This window comes from Mastigoproctus giganteus, chromosome 4 (assembly GCF_048544385.1).
Source record: "Mastigoproctus giganteus isolate SK-2022 chromosome 4, ASM4854438v1, whole genome shotgun sequence".
Taxonomy (NCBI): domain Eukaryota; kingdom Metazoa; phylum Arthropoda; class Arachnida; order Uropygi; family Thelyphonidae; genus Mastigoproctus; species Mastigoproctus giganteus.
This window is the reverse complement of record NC_143578.1, coordinates 15,731,664-15,750,087: the sequence shown is the minus strand read 5'-3', so window position 1 is coordinate 15,750,087 and position 18,424 is coordinate 15,731,664. Positions and strand designations below refer to the sequence as shown.

Genomic DNA, 18,424 nt, shown 5'->3' with positions numbered 1-18,424 from the left:
CTGCTTACAAATGCCTGATCTCTGGCTTTTGAAAGTCAAAAGTTAGGAGTTCTGGGAATAGCATCCCAGCACTCCTAACTAATTTTAATGAATAATAAATTCACTGAATAATGAATTGAATAATAAATAAATTAATTAAAATGAATAATAAATTCACCTAGTAGGTGAATTTATTATTCATTAAAATCTCAAAGGTACTGTTGTGGCCATTTTCGGAACTATTTGATTTCATTGACAGAAAACAAGTAGCCTCAGTTAACAACCTTGTGCTGAGTGGTTGTATACCAAAACTTCTTATTGGTAGGCAGCATAGACCTACTGCATTAGTCAAATATAGCATTTTTAATGTATATTAGATTCACCTAGTGGTGTTCATTCAATTAAAAATGATATTAGTTACTTTAGGTCAACTTGTGGATAATGTGGTTGTTTCTAAAGAGCTAAAAGCCAAAGCTCTGTCACTATTACAGGATGAGCAACACTGTTTTCTGGCAGAAAATATAGAAAAATAAACGTGTGAGCATTTCTCTCAGACTATTTCAATACCCATTGAAATAGTAACTTGCTTTTGTATTTGATTAAAACTAAGCTTGGTTGCTAAGAATAAGTTTGAAGACCAACCTGTCTAAACTCCAATTTGATTACCTAGATTATAATTTTATGAAAATATTAAATATATTTTTATATAATGAAATGATATCACTTTTCATAATTTATTTCAGGTCTCATCGAAATTCTGGTGACCCAGTTCTTCAGGATTATGAATCTCCAGTAATGCCTTATGGCTGTATCCTTTTTGAAACTAATTTCCACCTGTATAGCATAATTCCATATCATCTTTCATTTTCAAGAAATTTTATCATGGAGAAACTAATAAAGTTTAATATGTGCTTCATCCATGACTACAGGCATTAAGATGGTATTAAAATTTTTTTCCATACATATTGTAATGTACCAATGGAACTTGCAGTAGCCTCACATCATATCCATTCCTTTGCGATATCATTGGCGGAACGTAAATCTCATTTTTCACTTATTGTAAAGGGTTGGGGGAGAGTGGGCGGATTAGCCATGAAATGTTTTCTCATCATCTCTTTTATCTATTCTGTCTCTTCTCTCTATTCCATATATTCTTTCATCTCTTTTCTTCTCCTGATGGGTTTTTTCTATCCACAGTGGGTATTTGTACAAGATGCTTGGAGTGGTTTTCGTGTCTGGTTACTATTATTTATTGATCAAGGAGCTCTTTGACTATCCTTTAGGTGTTCAGGATTGTGGCTTTCTGGAGTTCCATGTAAGTGTTCTCCGTGAAGCCTATTGATGCTAGGGTCTTACTTGTTCCAAATGCCACATTTCTTTGACTTCCTGTCTTAGGTCTGTGTACTTCCTGATCTTTTCCTCGTAGGTTTTCTGGAGTTTGGTGTAGGGCACCACTATGTCAATTGGGTAGGAAATCATATTCTTATTGTCAATGGGAGTTATGTGTGGTCTGTTGTACAAGATCGTGTTGTCAATTTTTATGGTGCAGTTCCAGTATGGTTTGTGAGTAGGGTTCCCTAATATGGTCTGGGTCTGTACTTGTGATATGGTACACTTTCTTTAATCAACTGGTATTTTTGTGTTAGCTTCTGATGTATTATCCTGGCAAACTCTTCATGTCTATGAGTGTACTCCATCTGGGTGATCATCCCACACGTTCTGAATTGTCTGGGGTCAGGTATCATCGTCGACTTGTGTCATCTGTCATTCTGGTGTCCCTGGCAATGTATTTCCTGTAGATCCTGGTGTTGACTTCTTGGGCTTGGATGGTGAGCATGAATTATTTGGTCTCAGGAAAGAGCGTCCCACTTGTGAGCCATGCATTCAAATCCATCTTATCTACGTAATCTTGATGGAGTTCATTGTAGTCTCTGCCATGGAGTGCCTTCTTCACCCATCTTTCTGTCTTTGTGAGCAGGGATCTCCTTGTTGAGGTTGGGTGGTGGTGTATGATTGTCTGTAAGTAGAGTGGCGCTGTGTTTTCCTGGAAGTAATCCCTCAGGTTCTTAATTGCCTTCTTCTGTTATTCATTGAGGTCTCTGAAACCCCTCCCTCCTTCTTTCCAAGCTATGGTCAGTCTCTCAATGGTCACCTTCAGGTGGTGTTAGCAGCTCTTGGTCATCATTATTTTGGTTGATTTCATAATCTCCAGCTCAATGTTGGTCCAATCTATAATCCCAAAGGAACTACCGTATTTCCCCATGTATAAGACGCTCCCATGTATAAGATGCACCTTAATTTTGGGGCCCGAAATTTGAAAAAAAAAAAATGTATTACATAAAGTTATTGAACTCAAGTTTTATTTGTCATAAAATTCATACAACTCATCACTGTCAAAACTCCCATCCATTAGCTTGTCCTCATTTGTGTCTGATGACGAATCACTGTCTTCATACATTGCCTCGTCCTCAGTTCCATCTATGGTATTTGAAATGCCACACTTCTTAAATGACTTGACAACGATCTCAATCTTGATATTATCCCAGGATCTTTTCACCCAGGTACAAACTTCTCCTATAGTTGGTTTCTTCACTCTTCCTGCTGGTGTCAAATTGTCCCCAGAAGACTTCATCCATTGGTTCCATTCGTCTCTCATGTCAGCTTTGAAGGGTTTGTTAATGCTGACATCAAGTGGTTGGAGCTGGGATGTCAAGGTATAACGGCAAGTTTTGTATTTTTTGTTATGTGTGCCCTGAACTGATCAAGCACCAATAGGGCAGGTTTGCATAAGAGCCGACCTGGTCTCCTGCTCCAAACTTTCTCAAACCAGATCTTCATCCCATCCTGATCCATCCAACCCTTGTCATGAACGTGGACAATCACTCCTCGAGGAATGTCTTCTTTTGGCATTGTTTTGTGTTTGAAAATCAGTATAGGAGGCAGCTTGGTTCCATCAGCACAACAAGCTAGCACAACTGTATAATGGCTCTTTTCATGTCCACTTGTCTTCACAGTTACAGTTTTCACCCTCTTTTTATCAACAGTTCTGTTACTTGGGACATCAAATTGAAGGGGGACTTTGTCCATATTGGCAATCTGTCCCAACTCAAACTGATGTCTTCCGACATTGAATGACAAAATGATGAAATTCAAGGACCTTCTGCTCATAGCTTTCAGGCATCTTTTGGGCAAGTCTGGTGCATGTACGCTTGCTTAGTCCATTGCGTTTCATGAACCTGAAGCATCAATTGTGTCCTCCTTTGAAATCAGTAACTTCTTTTTCATCAGCAGTTCTTCTTGCCTCATGCTGAACCATCTTTGTGGACACAGGAATTCCAATTGCCCTTTGCTCCTCAATCTATATCTTCAATTCCTTTTCTAAATTAGGCCATTTTGCTGACTTGCCTCTAATGACCTTCTGCCCTGGCATTTTCAGTAGGGTTTCTTCTACCCGTAGCCAGTCTCGGATTGATTTCTCAGTTGGAGGAAGACCAAACTTATGTTCAGCAGCACAATTTCCATTCACTTTTGCAAACTGGATCACTTTTAACTTGAATTCAGCACTGTATGAAAATCTTTTCTGAGCCATTTCTGGGCAGAACGTGGCAAAACATAACCTAATATACCGGTAACAAGTGCGAAACAATGAGTGCAAAGACAACAAGCGGGAAATGCAAGTAAAAAAAATCTACAACCACTGTATAAGATGCACCCAGTTTTTAGATCCCAAATTTTTTGAAAAAAGGTGCGTCTTATACATGGGGAAATACGGTATGTTAGTACTGGGACTGCTTAGGTGTTTATAGCTCTGACCATGTTCCCACCATTCAGCTCTGATGATATTTCTCAGTCAGGTGTGCCTTGATCTCCTTATGTTCTAACTGGTGAGCCTGTGTCATCCCCATATAATTGTTTTTCTCTCCCTCTGTGAATGCTTCAATGATGGCTTCAATCTCTTCACCAGTCTTCAACTTGTAGTTTAATCTGACCAGATTTCCTTGATGCAGTTCATGGATCTTGCATTTGTCTAGGCAAATGGCACCTTGATGTCAGTGCTGAATTCTTCAGTGATCCAGAGTAGCTGTTGGAGTTGATTTTTGGTTGCTGCACAGAGTTTGATGTCATGCATGTACATCAGGCGAAAGACAGTGTACAGGTTCTTATTTCATTCTTTTAGGTTATATCTGTACTTTTTGAGAATGGTGGACAGTGAGTTGAGTACTAGACAGAAATACTGTGATCGGGGCAGCAACTGGAATATTCCTGTTCTGATGGCGATTGGTCTGGTCACGATTTTCTCGACTTTGATGATGGTCGTTTCACCATGGCTGCTTCTAGGAAGTGTGTCAGTGTCAAGTTGGTTTTGTAGATCTTTAGTGTCTCTATCAGCCAGCTATGGGGTACAGAATGAAGGCCTTCTGGTAGTCGATGTAGGCAGGGTACAGATTGCAGTGCTTCTTGTAGGCTTGCTCCATAACTGCTGCATCAATGGTCAGTTGCTCCTTGCATCCTTTGCTCATCTGGTTACATCCCTCACTTCTCTCTTTTTTAATGACACTAGATAATACAAGATGAAACCATATGGACAAGGTTACCACTGGAATTGGTGCATTATAGTCTGAGTAACTGATGTGCCAAAATTTCTCAAGAAATAGCATTAGTATTAGTAGAGGCATTTGATGCAAGAAAGCAAGCTTATGCAGCATCAGCCAAAAAAAAAAAAAAACCACTTCCACTTCACCCCTCTGTTTGTTCAAAATACCTGTCCAGCTGAGCCTTAAACTTATTTAGGCTATCAACTTCCACGACAAGGGATGGAAGTCTGTTCCACCAACCAACCACTCGCTGGCTAAAGGCAAATTTCCGCACGTCTATCCTACATCTGTCTTTCCTCAATTTAAATTTATGCCCTCTCAGGTGATTATTCTGAGCGAGAGGAAGAATCCCATCAGCATTGAGCATGCTAAAACCATTCAATGCTTTATACACCTCTATCAGATCACCTCGCTGGTGCCTAGTCTCCAGACACTGTAATTTGCAAAACTTAAGCCTTTCTTCATAAGAGCACAACTTTGTTCCATTCACTAATCTTGTTGCCCTTCTCTGTACTCGGTCCAGCAGCTCTACATCCTTCTTGAAATGAGGCCTCCAGACCTGTATACAGTACTCTAGGTGTGGCCTGACCATTGCCTTATACAAGGGAATAATCACCTCCTTATCCCTGCTAGAAAAATTCCTATATATCATTGACAATACACCATGAGCTACTCTTGCAGCCCGTCTGCACTGTTCAGAGAACTTCATATCTGCCTGCACAACCACCCCCAGGTCCCTTTCATTCTCTACCACTGTCAGTGTAGTACCACAGAGTTGATACGTTGCTCTGGGGTTGCTGTTTCCCATGTGTAGTACTTTACATTTGTCAATGTTAAACTTCATTTGCCACCTCTCAGCCCATCTGCTCAACCTTTCCAGATCCTGTTGCAGCAGCATAGTGTCAGTAGTGTCCTTGACAACCCTGCCTACCTTTGTATCGTCTGCAAACTATATTAGAAATAGTATATTTATTGATTTTTCCACAGTCAGGATGTATTTTTCCACTATCAGGAAGGTCAAATTTAATTACCTTGTACAGTATATGGAGTTTTAACTTATGGCATTCTGTGTTCATTTCTATAGCATGGTTATAGTATTGAATGGAACTTGGTATTTCTGCAGTTATCTCATTTTTGCATTGGGTAGTGTCGCCTCCGTAGCCAGGTGGGCAGGAGCAGCAGTGCGTAGCACACGCTTCTTGATTAGACCGGGGTTCGAGAGGCGCCTCTGTAGCCAGGTGAGAAAGAGCAGCAGTGCGTAGCACATGCTTCTTGATTAGACTGGGGTTCGATCCCATCACCACCAAATATGGAGGATGCAGAAAGGTCAGGGAATGACCACCGCATATTCCCGGAGCAATATGGCCTTAGTTGCTAATGCTCCTAAAAACCAAATAACAACAACCGGGGTTCGAGGGTAAACACTGAATATGTAGGATGCGGAAAGGTCAGGGAATGACCACCGCATATCCCCGGAGCAATATGGCCTTAGTTGCTAATGCTCCTGAAAACCAAATAACAAACAAACATTATGTAGTGAGCAGTAGCAACCAAAAAATATTACAAAATACAGAAATATCGAATTAAACATAGTCTATTCTAAGTTTCTTAGAAGAGATGATGTTTTTCACATCTAGGTTTTATTGAAAATCTGTAGGTATGATGTTGGACTCCTTCAGAGGCCAGATTATTAGGCCACCGTTTTCAGTTTATTGACAAAGATTTATAAGGACCATGAACATGGTGTTGAAATGAGAAGAGGTGCCGTGTTACTAGAAACCGTTGGAGTTGTATTTCCTCTTTCAAAGAAGAAATCAATTTATAGAAAGCAGAAATTACCAGCACCTGTAGATAAATATCTCTGGTAGTAGTTTTTCCAATGAAAGTATTCACTGCAGAACTACTAAAAAATAAGATTAATTGATTGCAATCTTTGACATTTTACAACAAACCTTGTGTCTTTTCTTTTGTGAATAGAAATTTAAGTAGCAGAGCTCTTTTTTTCATGGCCCGTTTTTCTGTTTACAGTATAAGAAATTAGTAATGATATTTGAATGATTTATGTCCATAAATTTTTTAGGCATGCTCCTTAATGCCTATAGTTATCTTCCAACTTCAGCTGTTGTCTACATGGGGCGATGCATACTATGTAGGCCTGAATGGAATTGAAGTATATGATGCTGTTGGTAGAAGAGTTACTCTGTCAGTAAATAGTAAGTTTAATTTTTTATAGTTATTCAGGCTATTCAGTTTTTATCCTTGTAAACTAAAGACAATGTGGTTTGTGAAGATGAATTTATTAGATTGTTTTATACTTCAGTTTCAAACTGTGATGTTTTGTGCCTAGTTATGAAAGAAGCAAGTTAGAAAGATAAATATCTGTCTCACTGATCTGCAAACCTTATTCCCATCTTCAAAGAAGGTTTTGTTCAAAAAGTCATTGATGACAGCCATGACACCTGTATCTGTCTGCGAATGAGTCCTATCCATATATTTTTTTCAAGTTAGGATAATGGTGGAAATTTGATCCTGCTGAATCAGATTAATGAGGGGATCCTCAATAAATTCAAACCCATAGTCACAAATTGTTCTAATGACACCCAGCAGTTGACATGATAGTACATTGTCCTGGTGGAAAAAATTCCTTTTATGAGCTTTCTATGTTGTTTAGCCTTGAAATGAAGAAGGCTGTTCTCTATGATGATGTGGCTCTTTTCTAAAAAATTCACTAACAGCAAACCATCAAAATTTGAGATGATTGATACTATCATCTTGCCAGATGAAAGAACAGACTTTGACTACATTCATTTATGAAATGTTGAATTCTTTTATTGTTTAGACTGTTCCTTTCCCTCCAGTTGGAGTGGTGAATCCAGCCTCTTCCATGAAATTCTGCCTTAAAACTCTGAAAATGTGCCAATTCCAAATGTTCCTGTTTTTAACCATTTTTGATCAGTTGTAAACAGTTTGGGAGGAAGTGGTGGTGCGGGACAACTCCCAGAAATGTGATTCACTCCTAAATGCCACAATATGTGATGCACTCTTTTGTGTGACAATTTAAGGGTACTGGCTATTATAGTGAATGCCACTACCGGGCAGTAGGTAACTCTGATCACCCATTACCATCACTTTCCTTAATAGAGGTTCGATGTGATGACAATTGTGTTTGGTCTCTAGAATAAATAGCTCCAGCATTACCCCCATCTCTTTTCTCGTGCAATTTTAAGTCATATCTTTTGAGGTTATGATGGACCATCATAGTGAGATGGCATATTCTTTACATTTTGAGTCTGTGGCTTTAAAATGAATTTTATAAGCTGGATGCTCACTCATTGTAGACCACTGGCCTAGGATAAGTGAGCCCAAATTATTAGTTTTTCTGACAGATTCTAATTATGTCTGCACAGCTCAGAGAACTTCATATCTGACTGCACAATTATCCCCAAGTCTTTCATTTTCCCCTACCCCTTAGTTGGTACCACACAGTTGGTACATTACTCTGGTGCTACTGCTACCCACATGCAGTACTTTACATTTGTCAAAATTAAACTTTAGGTGTAATTTCTCAGTCCGTCTACCTAACTTTTCTAGATCCTGTTGCAGTAGCATACCTTCATTACTGGTACTAACCACTTTGTATCATCTTGGACTTTAAGTTTGATATGGCTTAATCAATATCATTGATAAATATGCAAAACAACAGTGGGCCCAACAACAAACCCTGGCGGAACACCACTAATAACATTAGTCCACAGAGAGCAGTATCCATTGATTACCACTCTGTCTTCTCCCACTTCACCATCCCTTTATCCATAGCAGCAACTTGTCCTTAATGCCACACTGCTCTAATTTGTACAGCAATCTTTTATGTGCAACTGTATCAAAAGCTTTCCTGAAATCCAAGTATATGATATTAGAATTATAATTTGCTTCCAGTTACTTTGTGACCACGTCATAGTATCCAGTCAGATTGGTCAGTTAAGATTTCCCATTAACAAACCTGTGCTGTGCCTGAAGTATAACTGCCATCTTGTCTGGATGATCCTGCATTACTTCTTTAACCAGTGACTCCATAATTTCTCTGGAACAGAAGTTAAACTGACTGGTCTGTAATTACTAGATTGATCCCTTTGATCCTCCTTTGTGAATTGGGAATGCATTCCATGCCTCCAGTTTGCAGGGACCTCCCCTTAATCCAAGGATACTATCATAATTATGGCTAATGGTTTGGTTACTTCCTTTGCTGCCTCCCTTAATATAACTGTGCCTTTCTTATGTTTAACTTCAATATCTCTTCCACTTCCCTCTCAGTTATTAAACATTTAGCTCCCTGCTAGAATTTGATAAACTTCTGGCCTTAACATCCCCGAAGAATTTCTCATATGTGTGAATGTTGATGCAAAATACTCATTTAGTTTATCAGCAACCTGGTTAGAATCGTCAAACCAATGATATCAAATGGATGAATTTGATTTCTCCCCTTCCTTTTAGTATTTACTTAAATATAGAAGTCTGTGCTGTTTTTCTTTACATCCTTTGCCAAAGATTTCTTGTAATCTGCCTTCACTAGCCTAACCTATTTAGTGACTTGATTACAGACTAGTTTATATGTACCATAGGCTTCTGTGTTGCTTGATAATTTATATGCATCTGGTGCATTTTTCTTCTCTGCAATGAGTCTCATTAGTTTATCAGACATCCATTTAGCCCTAAACCTCGAACAGTATTTCTTAGTTGGTATGAAAAGCATAGTAGCTTCTGTGATTAATTCCTCGAATGCTTCCCATTTAGAATTGGCTGATGGTAACGTCATCAGTTGGTCCCACTCTACAGAATTTAAAAACTGTCAGACTACTTTAGTCATCTATATGGGAGATAAAACCCTTCCCTTTACCCTTTATGGTAGTTGCATCTTTAAGTAAACCCCACATCAGTACAATGCAATCACTGCCACTGGTGGTTATTTTATCTGCAGATTCTTAATGCATGAATAATCACATAAAGAATATTACTCCCTCTTGTTGCCTCTCTAACATGCTACTGTAGAAAAGTCATCCTTTGAATCCATAAAAGTCTTGCTGGCATGTGAGTGACCAGTCTGCAAGTTCCAGTCAATATGTGTTCTTTCAAAATCAGTGGCAACTGAAGTTTAACATTGACAAATGTAAAGTACTGCATATGGTTAGCAGTAACCCCAGAGAAATGTACCAACTATGTGGTGTTACACTCAGGGTAGTGGAGAATGAAAGAGACCTTGGGATAATTGTGCAGTCAGATATGAAGTTTTCTGATCAGTGCAGACAGGCTGCCAGAGTAGGTCATGGAGTCTTGTCAATGATATATGGGAATTTTGTGAGCAGAGATAAGGAGGTGATTATCCCCTTGTATATAAGGCAATGGTCAGGCCACACCTTGAGTACTGCATACAAATCTGGAAGCCTCATTTTAGGAAGGATGTAGAGTTGCTAGAACGAGTACAGAGAAGGACAACAAGACTGGTGAAGGGAACAAAGGGGTGCTCTTATGAAGAGAGGCCTAAGTTCTGCAAATTGCAGCTTCTGGAGACTAGGCACCTGTGAGGTGATCTGATTGAGGTGTATAAGGCCTTGAATGGATTGAGCAGGCTTAATGCTGATGGGGTTCTTCCTCTTGCTCAGATTACAAACCTGAGGGGCGGATATAGATTCAAACTGAGGAAAGGCAGTTGTAGAACAGATGTGTGAAAGTTTGCCTTTAGCCAGTGGATAAGTTGATTGCTGGAACAAATTTCCATCTGTTGTTGTGGAAGTTGATAGCTTAAATAAATTCAAGGCTGAACTAGAAAAACAATTGGAATGAATGGATCAGTGAAATGGGAAGGGTTTTTTTTTTTTTTTTGGCTGATGCTGTATAAGCTTGCTTTCTTGCATCATGTGCCTCTACTAATGCTAATATAATAGTCTTGCTGGCATGTGAGTGACCAGTCTGCACGTTCCAGTCAATATTCCTTTCAAAATCAAGTTCCTTTCAAAATCAGTTACTGTTTGTTTATCCTGTTTTACTACTCTGCAAACTTATATAAAGTTAATCGTCTTTATACGAATGAACCAGATCTTGTGACCTGTTGAACATTTTGGATTGTTAGATGTTTATCTTCTGTGTGATACCTGCTTTTTTAAAACTCCTAAACAAGTCTCAAACTTTCTCTAGATACAATGTCATTCTTATAAAACTTGAGGTTGAGATAAGGTTTTACAGTAGGTTATTTCATTTTTGCATGAATATACACCGATGAGCCAAATCATTATGACCAGCGAGTCATTATGTAAATTGAAGCAACTGCAGGGGAACTACGGTGCGTGTGTGGGTCGGGACGTGGTATAAAAAACACCTGATACTGAGCTCTGTTAATCAGTGTTACTCTTGTTCTTCAGATGGGAAAGGCAGTGTTAAGCGAGTTTTACAAAGGCCAAATTGTAATGGCCAGATGACTGGTCAGAGCATATCCGAAACGGCATGGCTGGTGGGGTGCTCATGGTCAGCCGTGGTTAGTACCTACCGAACATGGTCCGTGGAGGGAAAACCCACCAACCGCTGGTGAGGTGTTGGACAACCACGGCTCATTGATGCTCGAGGTGAGTGAAGGCTCTCCCAGATGGAACGTGGCAACAGAAGGGCAACTGTTGTGCAACTCACCAGTAATTGGAATGCTGGTGATGGGAATAATGTGTCACAATACACAGTACATCGAACACTGTTGAAAATGGGGCCACAGGCCGCTCCAAGTGCCCATGCTAACCACTGTTCACCAGCAACAGTGGCACCTCTGTAGCCAGGTGGGCAGGAGCAGCAGTGCATAGCACACGCTTCTTGATTAGACCGGGGTTTGAGCCCGTGATCCACCAAATACGGAGGAGGCGGAAAGGTCAGGGAATGACCACCGCATATCCCTGGAACAATATGGCCTTAGTTGCTAATGCTCCTAAAAAACAAATAACAACAACAACTGGCAACAGCTCCTACAATGGGCATGCGAGCATCAAAACTGGACCTTGAGGGTACGTGTGCATCATTTACCTGGGGAAGTGATGCCTCCTGGATGCACAGTGGTACAAAAACAAGCCAGTGGCAGCGGTGTCATGCTTTGGGCGATGTTCTGCTGGGATACCCTGGGTCCAGTCATCCATGTGCCGGGCACTCTGACATCTACCACCTACCTAAACATCATTGCTGACCAGGTAAACCCTTTCATGGCAACGGTCTTTCCCTCTGGCAGTGCCGTCTTTCAGCAGGATAATGTGCCATGCCACACCACCTGGATTTTTCGAGACTGGTTCGCGGAACATGAAGAAGACTTCCAAGTATTGCACTGGCCTCCAAATTCCTGAGACATCAATTCCATTGAGCATCTGTGGTTTCTGTCGGAACAGCAACTCCGATCTGTGGCGTCTCAACCACGGATCTTACAGGAGTTAAAGGATCTGCTGGTTACGTGTTGGTACCAGATACTACAAGACACATTTAGAAATCTTGTAGAGTCCATGCTTCACCGGGTACGAGCTGTTTTGGCTGCATGTGGAAGACTAACATCATATTAGGTAGGTGGTCATAATGTTTTGGCTCATCGGTGTATATACCTAAATCACAGTGAAACTGACTGAAAATTTCCACAAGTGATTTGTTCAGTTACCAGATAAAGTTCTACAATAATATAATCACTCATTACTTTATAGTTCTCTTCTAATCTCTCTCATGTACACTTGGAGAAACTTAACTACGACTGATTTTAATCGTAAATTATATTTCAGACATTGCTGCCTATCCTGATAGTGTCAATGTTTTGGATAATGTTAGTAACGACGTTCGAACACCAGATAAATTAATTGATGGTATTAATTCGACTAAAGATGGAAGGCATATGTGGTTAGCTCCTATTTTACCTGGAGTGGTAAATATTTTTTATTCATAAAGTTTAAATAAGTAAAATATTAATATTTTAAATGCAAATATTTGTTTTTCTCCTGAACATTCACCCAATTGTGCTTCAACCTTTATATTTACAGGAACTTTGCATATTTTGGCATAATTAATAAATTATGTGTGATCAGCCAGACTGATATCAATATTTTTGGTGTATTTGATTTACATCCCAGCTAACAATTGCTGCTCTCTTTTTTCATGTCATTTTCATTTTAGTAGTTTGTCAAATCACTTTATAATTATAATCAGAGTTATTGTGAAAATTGAACAATACCAGTTTAAACCAAACATTCCAAGCAACAAAATTTATTTAATTGCATTGTATTAATAGAGATCCATGAGATGAGGGCTCCATTTGAGAAGAGACAATCACCAAGTTGTGATCTGAGGTGCCTAAAAGACCACTCACTTCGACCGTGTACTTAGAAGGGTTGTTTGTGAGAAAAAGGTCAAGCATGTTGGCTGAATGGTTAGGATTGTCTGGCATTGTGGTAGGAAAATGAACAATCTGTGTGAGGTCATTAGCAATTGCAAAAGCCTGAGCATCTCGACCAGCTGGGTCAGTGTGGCTAGAAAATGGAAGCCAGCTGGAGTTGGGAACATTAAAGTCACTAAGGAAAATTACCTCACTGTTAGGAAAGTTGGACTGGAGAAAGTCAAGTTGCAAGGAGAGGAAGTCAAAGAGTTCCAAGTGATTAGTGGAGTTGAGAGAATGGTAGAGACAATAGATGAATTTTACAGAATGAGGTAGAGAGATTTTAAGTCAGAGAAGATTCCAAATTACCAAGTCTTTGACAGGGGATATCGGAATGGACATGTGCACAACTACCACCTTTGAGGCAAAAGGAATCATACAGCGAATAATTTGGGCAACTGAGATGAGCAGTGGTTGAATCAACCAATAATTGAGATTCTGTCAGAAAAACTACATGAGGTTTGGCAGACTGTAAGTGGAAATGGACATTGTTGAGATTAGAACTGAGACCACGTATATTTGTGAAATGAACTAGGAAGTGTTCCGGGGGGGGGGGGGGGTTAGATCTTTTCACAGATAAGTTTGCTCTCCGGGCAACCTAAATTCTGGTTACGTGACGGCCCATGCCCTCAAGTGTAATTATTGTGAAACCATTATAATTACTCAGTATTGCAGACTCCACTATATTTGGGCTGCTTTATTTTTAATTTTTCCATTTTTTATGCAGAATGAAGTTTGTTGTTTGACTATATAAGAAAATGGCTTCACAGTCCTAGTACCACAGCCTGTGGATCAATAATTATTAATGATTATTAATTTCCTCTTGTGGTGGTTAAGATTAAGGCTATACCTTAATCACTGCAACAAGAAATAACCATTTGAATATATCAACTGTAAATACTGTTGAAAAAAATATTGAAGGAAACAGTTGAACAGGGTTTTATGATTTTGACAAATGGAATGGACAACATAGTTTTGACAATACAGTGATCAGTATTAAAAAATTTTAAAACAAGATGTGCTGTTTACAACCAAATTGCAAGTCTAATGAAAAAAGGCAGAATAGAGTAGTTAATATTTGGAAAAAGCTATTAAATCATGACGGCCTTTCTTATTTAGAAGGAATCAAAGATTGTGTCAAAAATTACAGTGCACAACAGTTTCAAAAGAGATATTAATTTAAGTGGTTTAAGGATGTGGCTAGAAGATGATGCAATAGCATTTCATGGCAAAAATTCTGTTGGTGAAGTGAAGAAAAAGTTAAATTTGTTTTGATACTCTTATTAAATTTGCGAATTCTGATGAGGAATTCAAAAAAATATTTCTGTTAGAACAGTAATGAATAATGATGTTATGAAAGCAATATAATGGGATTTTTATTCAAAAGAACATTTCTGATTTCTTCAAAAAGGACAGTACAATTGAGAAGAACATGTAGAGTTGGTTAAATTTATAGTTATTAATTAACACAATGTTTGTTTAAAAAAATCTTATTTGATTCAAACCCTTTTTATTCCATTTTGTGTTAGATGTAAATAATTTTATAATACCATCTAAATCAATATATGTTGCTGTATTGTGACTAAATTTGCTTGTTTTGTTTTATGAATTATGACTTAATTTGGACTACCGTTTTCTCCCTATAGTCCAAATTAGTGAGGTTCTACTCTATGAGAAAAGCATTTCCCTATTCCCACCATTGGTAAAATAAATATCGCTGAAATATCAGTGATGATATTTCAGTTAAATGAATATTTTGTTTATTTATTTATATTTTTATGCTCGTATACTACTGCATCCAAATCAGAGAAAATATCTAAGAAGCATTCATAAAAGTACACAAACCTTACTAGGACATTCACACCTTATAACTTTCAAATGGTGTGAAATTTTTAAAAATCCGATAACCAAAATCAAATAAAATAAAACTCTTATTCAGTAAAACTTTGTTTTAATGGACACTTACCTGTTTTTCATTGGGATACCTGAGCCTGATGCTTCTTAGCTAAAAGTTCAATGTTCCATATGTTGTTAATAAGTTTAATTCTAATGTCTCCTCTTGAACATATATCAGCTCTGTTTCTTTCCTTTGTTAATATTTTATTTAACTTCCAACCATATAAGACTTTGGAAAACAAAGAAGTACTTTGGCATTTCAAACCACATTGTTGGATAAAAAGTTTAGTTGTTTTTGATCCACAAAACTCAGCCATTCCACCCTTTTCGAATTTATATTTGCATTTTTCGTTACATTTTAATTCAATGAGTTCTTGAATTTCTTCACTAGCATACTCAACATCTGATCGAATTGGATCTAACATCCATGGCTTCACTTCAAACGAAAATAAATCTGAAAATCTGTTTTTCATTTCACCTTTTAAAGAACATAAATGATCTGAACAATTCTTAAGATCATTCTTGGTAAGAGATTCATTGATTTTAGCTAACTGTTGCATACCATGAAATTGTTTTCTCATTAAATTGCTTTAGTGTTTGCTGATCCCATTTGTTAAATCTGTGTCTCCTTTGCTTTCTAAAAAACTAATTATCGTATAAAAAAAGGTTTACAAATCTTGTTAGACAGTTTCCTTTAGAAGCCATCTGATTTTTGTATATAAAAGAAGCCTCTGTACTGTTCTTCATTATATTTGTTATGTGACTTTATCTTATTGGTGGTTTTAATAACTATACTGAGAGATTGATAAAGAACTGGACTAATTGATGATGTTATATCAGGCTTAATGCCCAAGTTTGCAGACGATACGAAGGTTGCCAGGGTAGTTAATGACACTAATGACAGTACGCTGCTGCAACAGGATCTAGAAAAGTTGGTCAGATGGGCTGAGAGGTGGCAAATGAAGTTTAACATTGACAAATGTAAAGTACTACATATGGGAAGCAGTAACCCCAGAGTAACGTATCAATTCTGTGGGTACTACACTGACAGTGGTAGAGAATGAAAAGGACCTGGGGGTAATTGTGCAGGCAGATATGAAGTTTTCTGAGCAGTGCAGATGGTCTGCAAGAGTAGCTCATGGTGTCTTGTCAATGATATACAGGAATTTTTCTAGCAGGGATAAGAAGGTGATTATCCCCTCTGTATAAGGCAATGGTCAGGCCACACCTTGAGTAATGAGTACAGAGAAGGGCAACAAGATTAGTGAAAGGTTGCTCTTGTGCAGAAAGGCTTAAGTTTTGCAGATTACAGTGTCTGGAGACTAGACACCTGCAAAGTGACCTGATTGAGGTGTATAAAGCCTTGAATGGTTTGAGCATGCTCAATGCTGATGTAATTTTTCCTCTTGCTCAGAATAATCATCTGAGAGGGCATAAATTCAAATTGAGGGAAGACAGTTGTAGGATAGATTTGCAGAAGTTTGCCTTTAGCCAGCGGTAATGCCTCTACTAATGCTAATATTTTTTTGCAAACAGATGGTGTCGGTGCTCGATGCAGTGTACTGCAAGAACTTCGGGACATACCTCCTTTAGGTGGGCTATAAATCCTTTGTCTTCTAACCATGGAGGTAGCACCATCAATGGAATGGCACAGGATACCAAATTTTCCAATGGCACTTGTTTTTTTTTTTTTGTCAAGCCATGTGTTTACATCAGCAAAAATGGATGCTACAGTACAGTTAGTTTCTATAGATTTTACAAACAGCATCTCTTCTTGCAATTTACAATCATCATTGAAATAGTGAACATATGCCATTAGAAGGGCCTTGCCAACCGGGCTAGCTAGGTGGGTAAAGTGCCTGCCTGGCAACCCAAAGGTTGCGGGTTCAATTCCAGCCTCGGGCTTGGATCAAAGTACTGCAAAAACTTTGGGAGGTGCATTATGGCCACAGAAGCCTATGCGCCAACAACTACCAAAAAAAAAAAGAAGGGTCTTATTATCAGTAACTGTGGATTCATCAATCTGAATAGAAAATTTTCTCATTTTCAGTTTGTCAATTAGCTGTTCTTCAATGTTAACTGACATCTCATCGATTCGTCTTCAAATTGAATCGTTGCACAATGGCAATGCTTTTAAAATACTGGAAGGATTTTGATGTAACACTGTTGAAATTAGTCTCTAATGTGGGTTGTATAACAGTCTCAGCATCTGAATGAGCACTACCAGTTTTTGCAATGATTTCTGCAATTTTATAAGTCAATCATTCCATCGTAATTTGTTTGCGTGTTCTTCTTAAATAAGGAAGTAACGGTATTATGTTGCTCAAAATTCTGTTTTAAATTTTTTAAATATTTGATATGTTTACCAACTTTATCAGGATGTTTCCTTTTTAAGTGATCTAAAAGTCTTGATGGTTTCAGAGCCCTATCTGAAAAAGAACTATTACACATAAGACACATAGACTGTCTTGAATCAAATGGGCTTTCAATAAAACCATAAGCTAGATATTCAACCAGATACTGTCAACACTTTTTCTTTTCAGCTCTTGACATGATTGATGGATTAAATAATAAAATATAATGTATAAAATAAATATAAACTATAAAATATTTTTATTTAATTCTCATAGCCCATGTCACTCACAAATGTGCTATGGATCAAAAATAAACAACTTCCACAAGGAAACAATAAATCAATACTAATTCTCACTTAGAAAGTAGAAACAATAGACTGAAACATTTCCTCATCCCATCCATGCTTTATATATTGACTAATGAAACAAAAGAATTAAATAAGTAAACCACACTCACCACGACCGCTGCCGAGGTCGCAGCTGTTGGAAAAGGTGCAAACGCCAAGGTTTGCAGAGACCTTACCTCTGAAAGCACTTAGGCATTTAATGCCTATGAAAACCAAAGATAGTTGAATTAAATCATGCCCATTATCTTCCTTTTATCAAAATTTCTCAATCACTCCTAATATAATATATCTATGTTAAAAATCAGTCTCAGGGGGAAGAAAACCCAATGAGAGAAATTACGTATTAAAGAATAAGATGTCATTGGGTAGGAATGAACTTTGAAGAACCAAAAACCATTGTAATATCCATGATTTTTTCGCCCCCCCCCCCCCCAAAAACCAATTTTTGCCCTTCTTGGGAGTGATATTGCCCCCATTGAGAATCCCTGCACTAAACCCAATTGTCTGTTTAAAGTTGCAAGAATTACATATAGAAGCTGAACTTACTATATTGTTATAAAAAGTGATGGGCATAATCAAATGATCAGTAATTGATTATTTCAATAATTGAAATGATTGTCATTTTCATAATTTATTATATGCAAATTTGTGTACAGAGTAGGCCTACTTAGCCGAGTGGTCAGGCGTGGGAGTGCAGTAGCACATGCTCTTTGAGTAGACTGGGTTTCAAGCCTGAATACTGCTAAATATGATCAATCTGCCAACCACACTGGACTAGCATGGCAGATTATGGTCCATTTTTTTCAACATGAATTATTG

The 18,424-nt window shown here is 38.2% G+C and overlaps 1 protein-coding gene across 3 annotated transcripts in view; it reads left to right on the top strand.

Moving 5' to 3' along the window:
- Nucleotides 1–18,424, top strand: part of LOC150086434 (katanin-interacting protein-like) — a 351,533-nt gene that overhangs the window by 317,701 nt on the left and 15,408 nt on the right. For all 3 annotated transcript variants that reach the window (XM_090372573.1, XM_090372572.1, XM_090372571.1), the window contains 3 exons: nucleotides 723–787; nucleotides 6,677–6,787; nucleotides 12,362–12,501. In XM_090372573.1, the coding sequence (XP_090228699.1) occupies nucleotides 723–787; nucleotides 6,677–6,787; nucleotides 12,362–12,501 (316 nt within the window). The remainder of the gene's footprint in view (nucleotides 1–722; nucleotides 788–6,676; nucleotides 6,788–12,361; nucleotides 12,502–18,424) is intronic.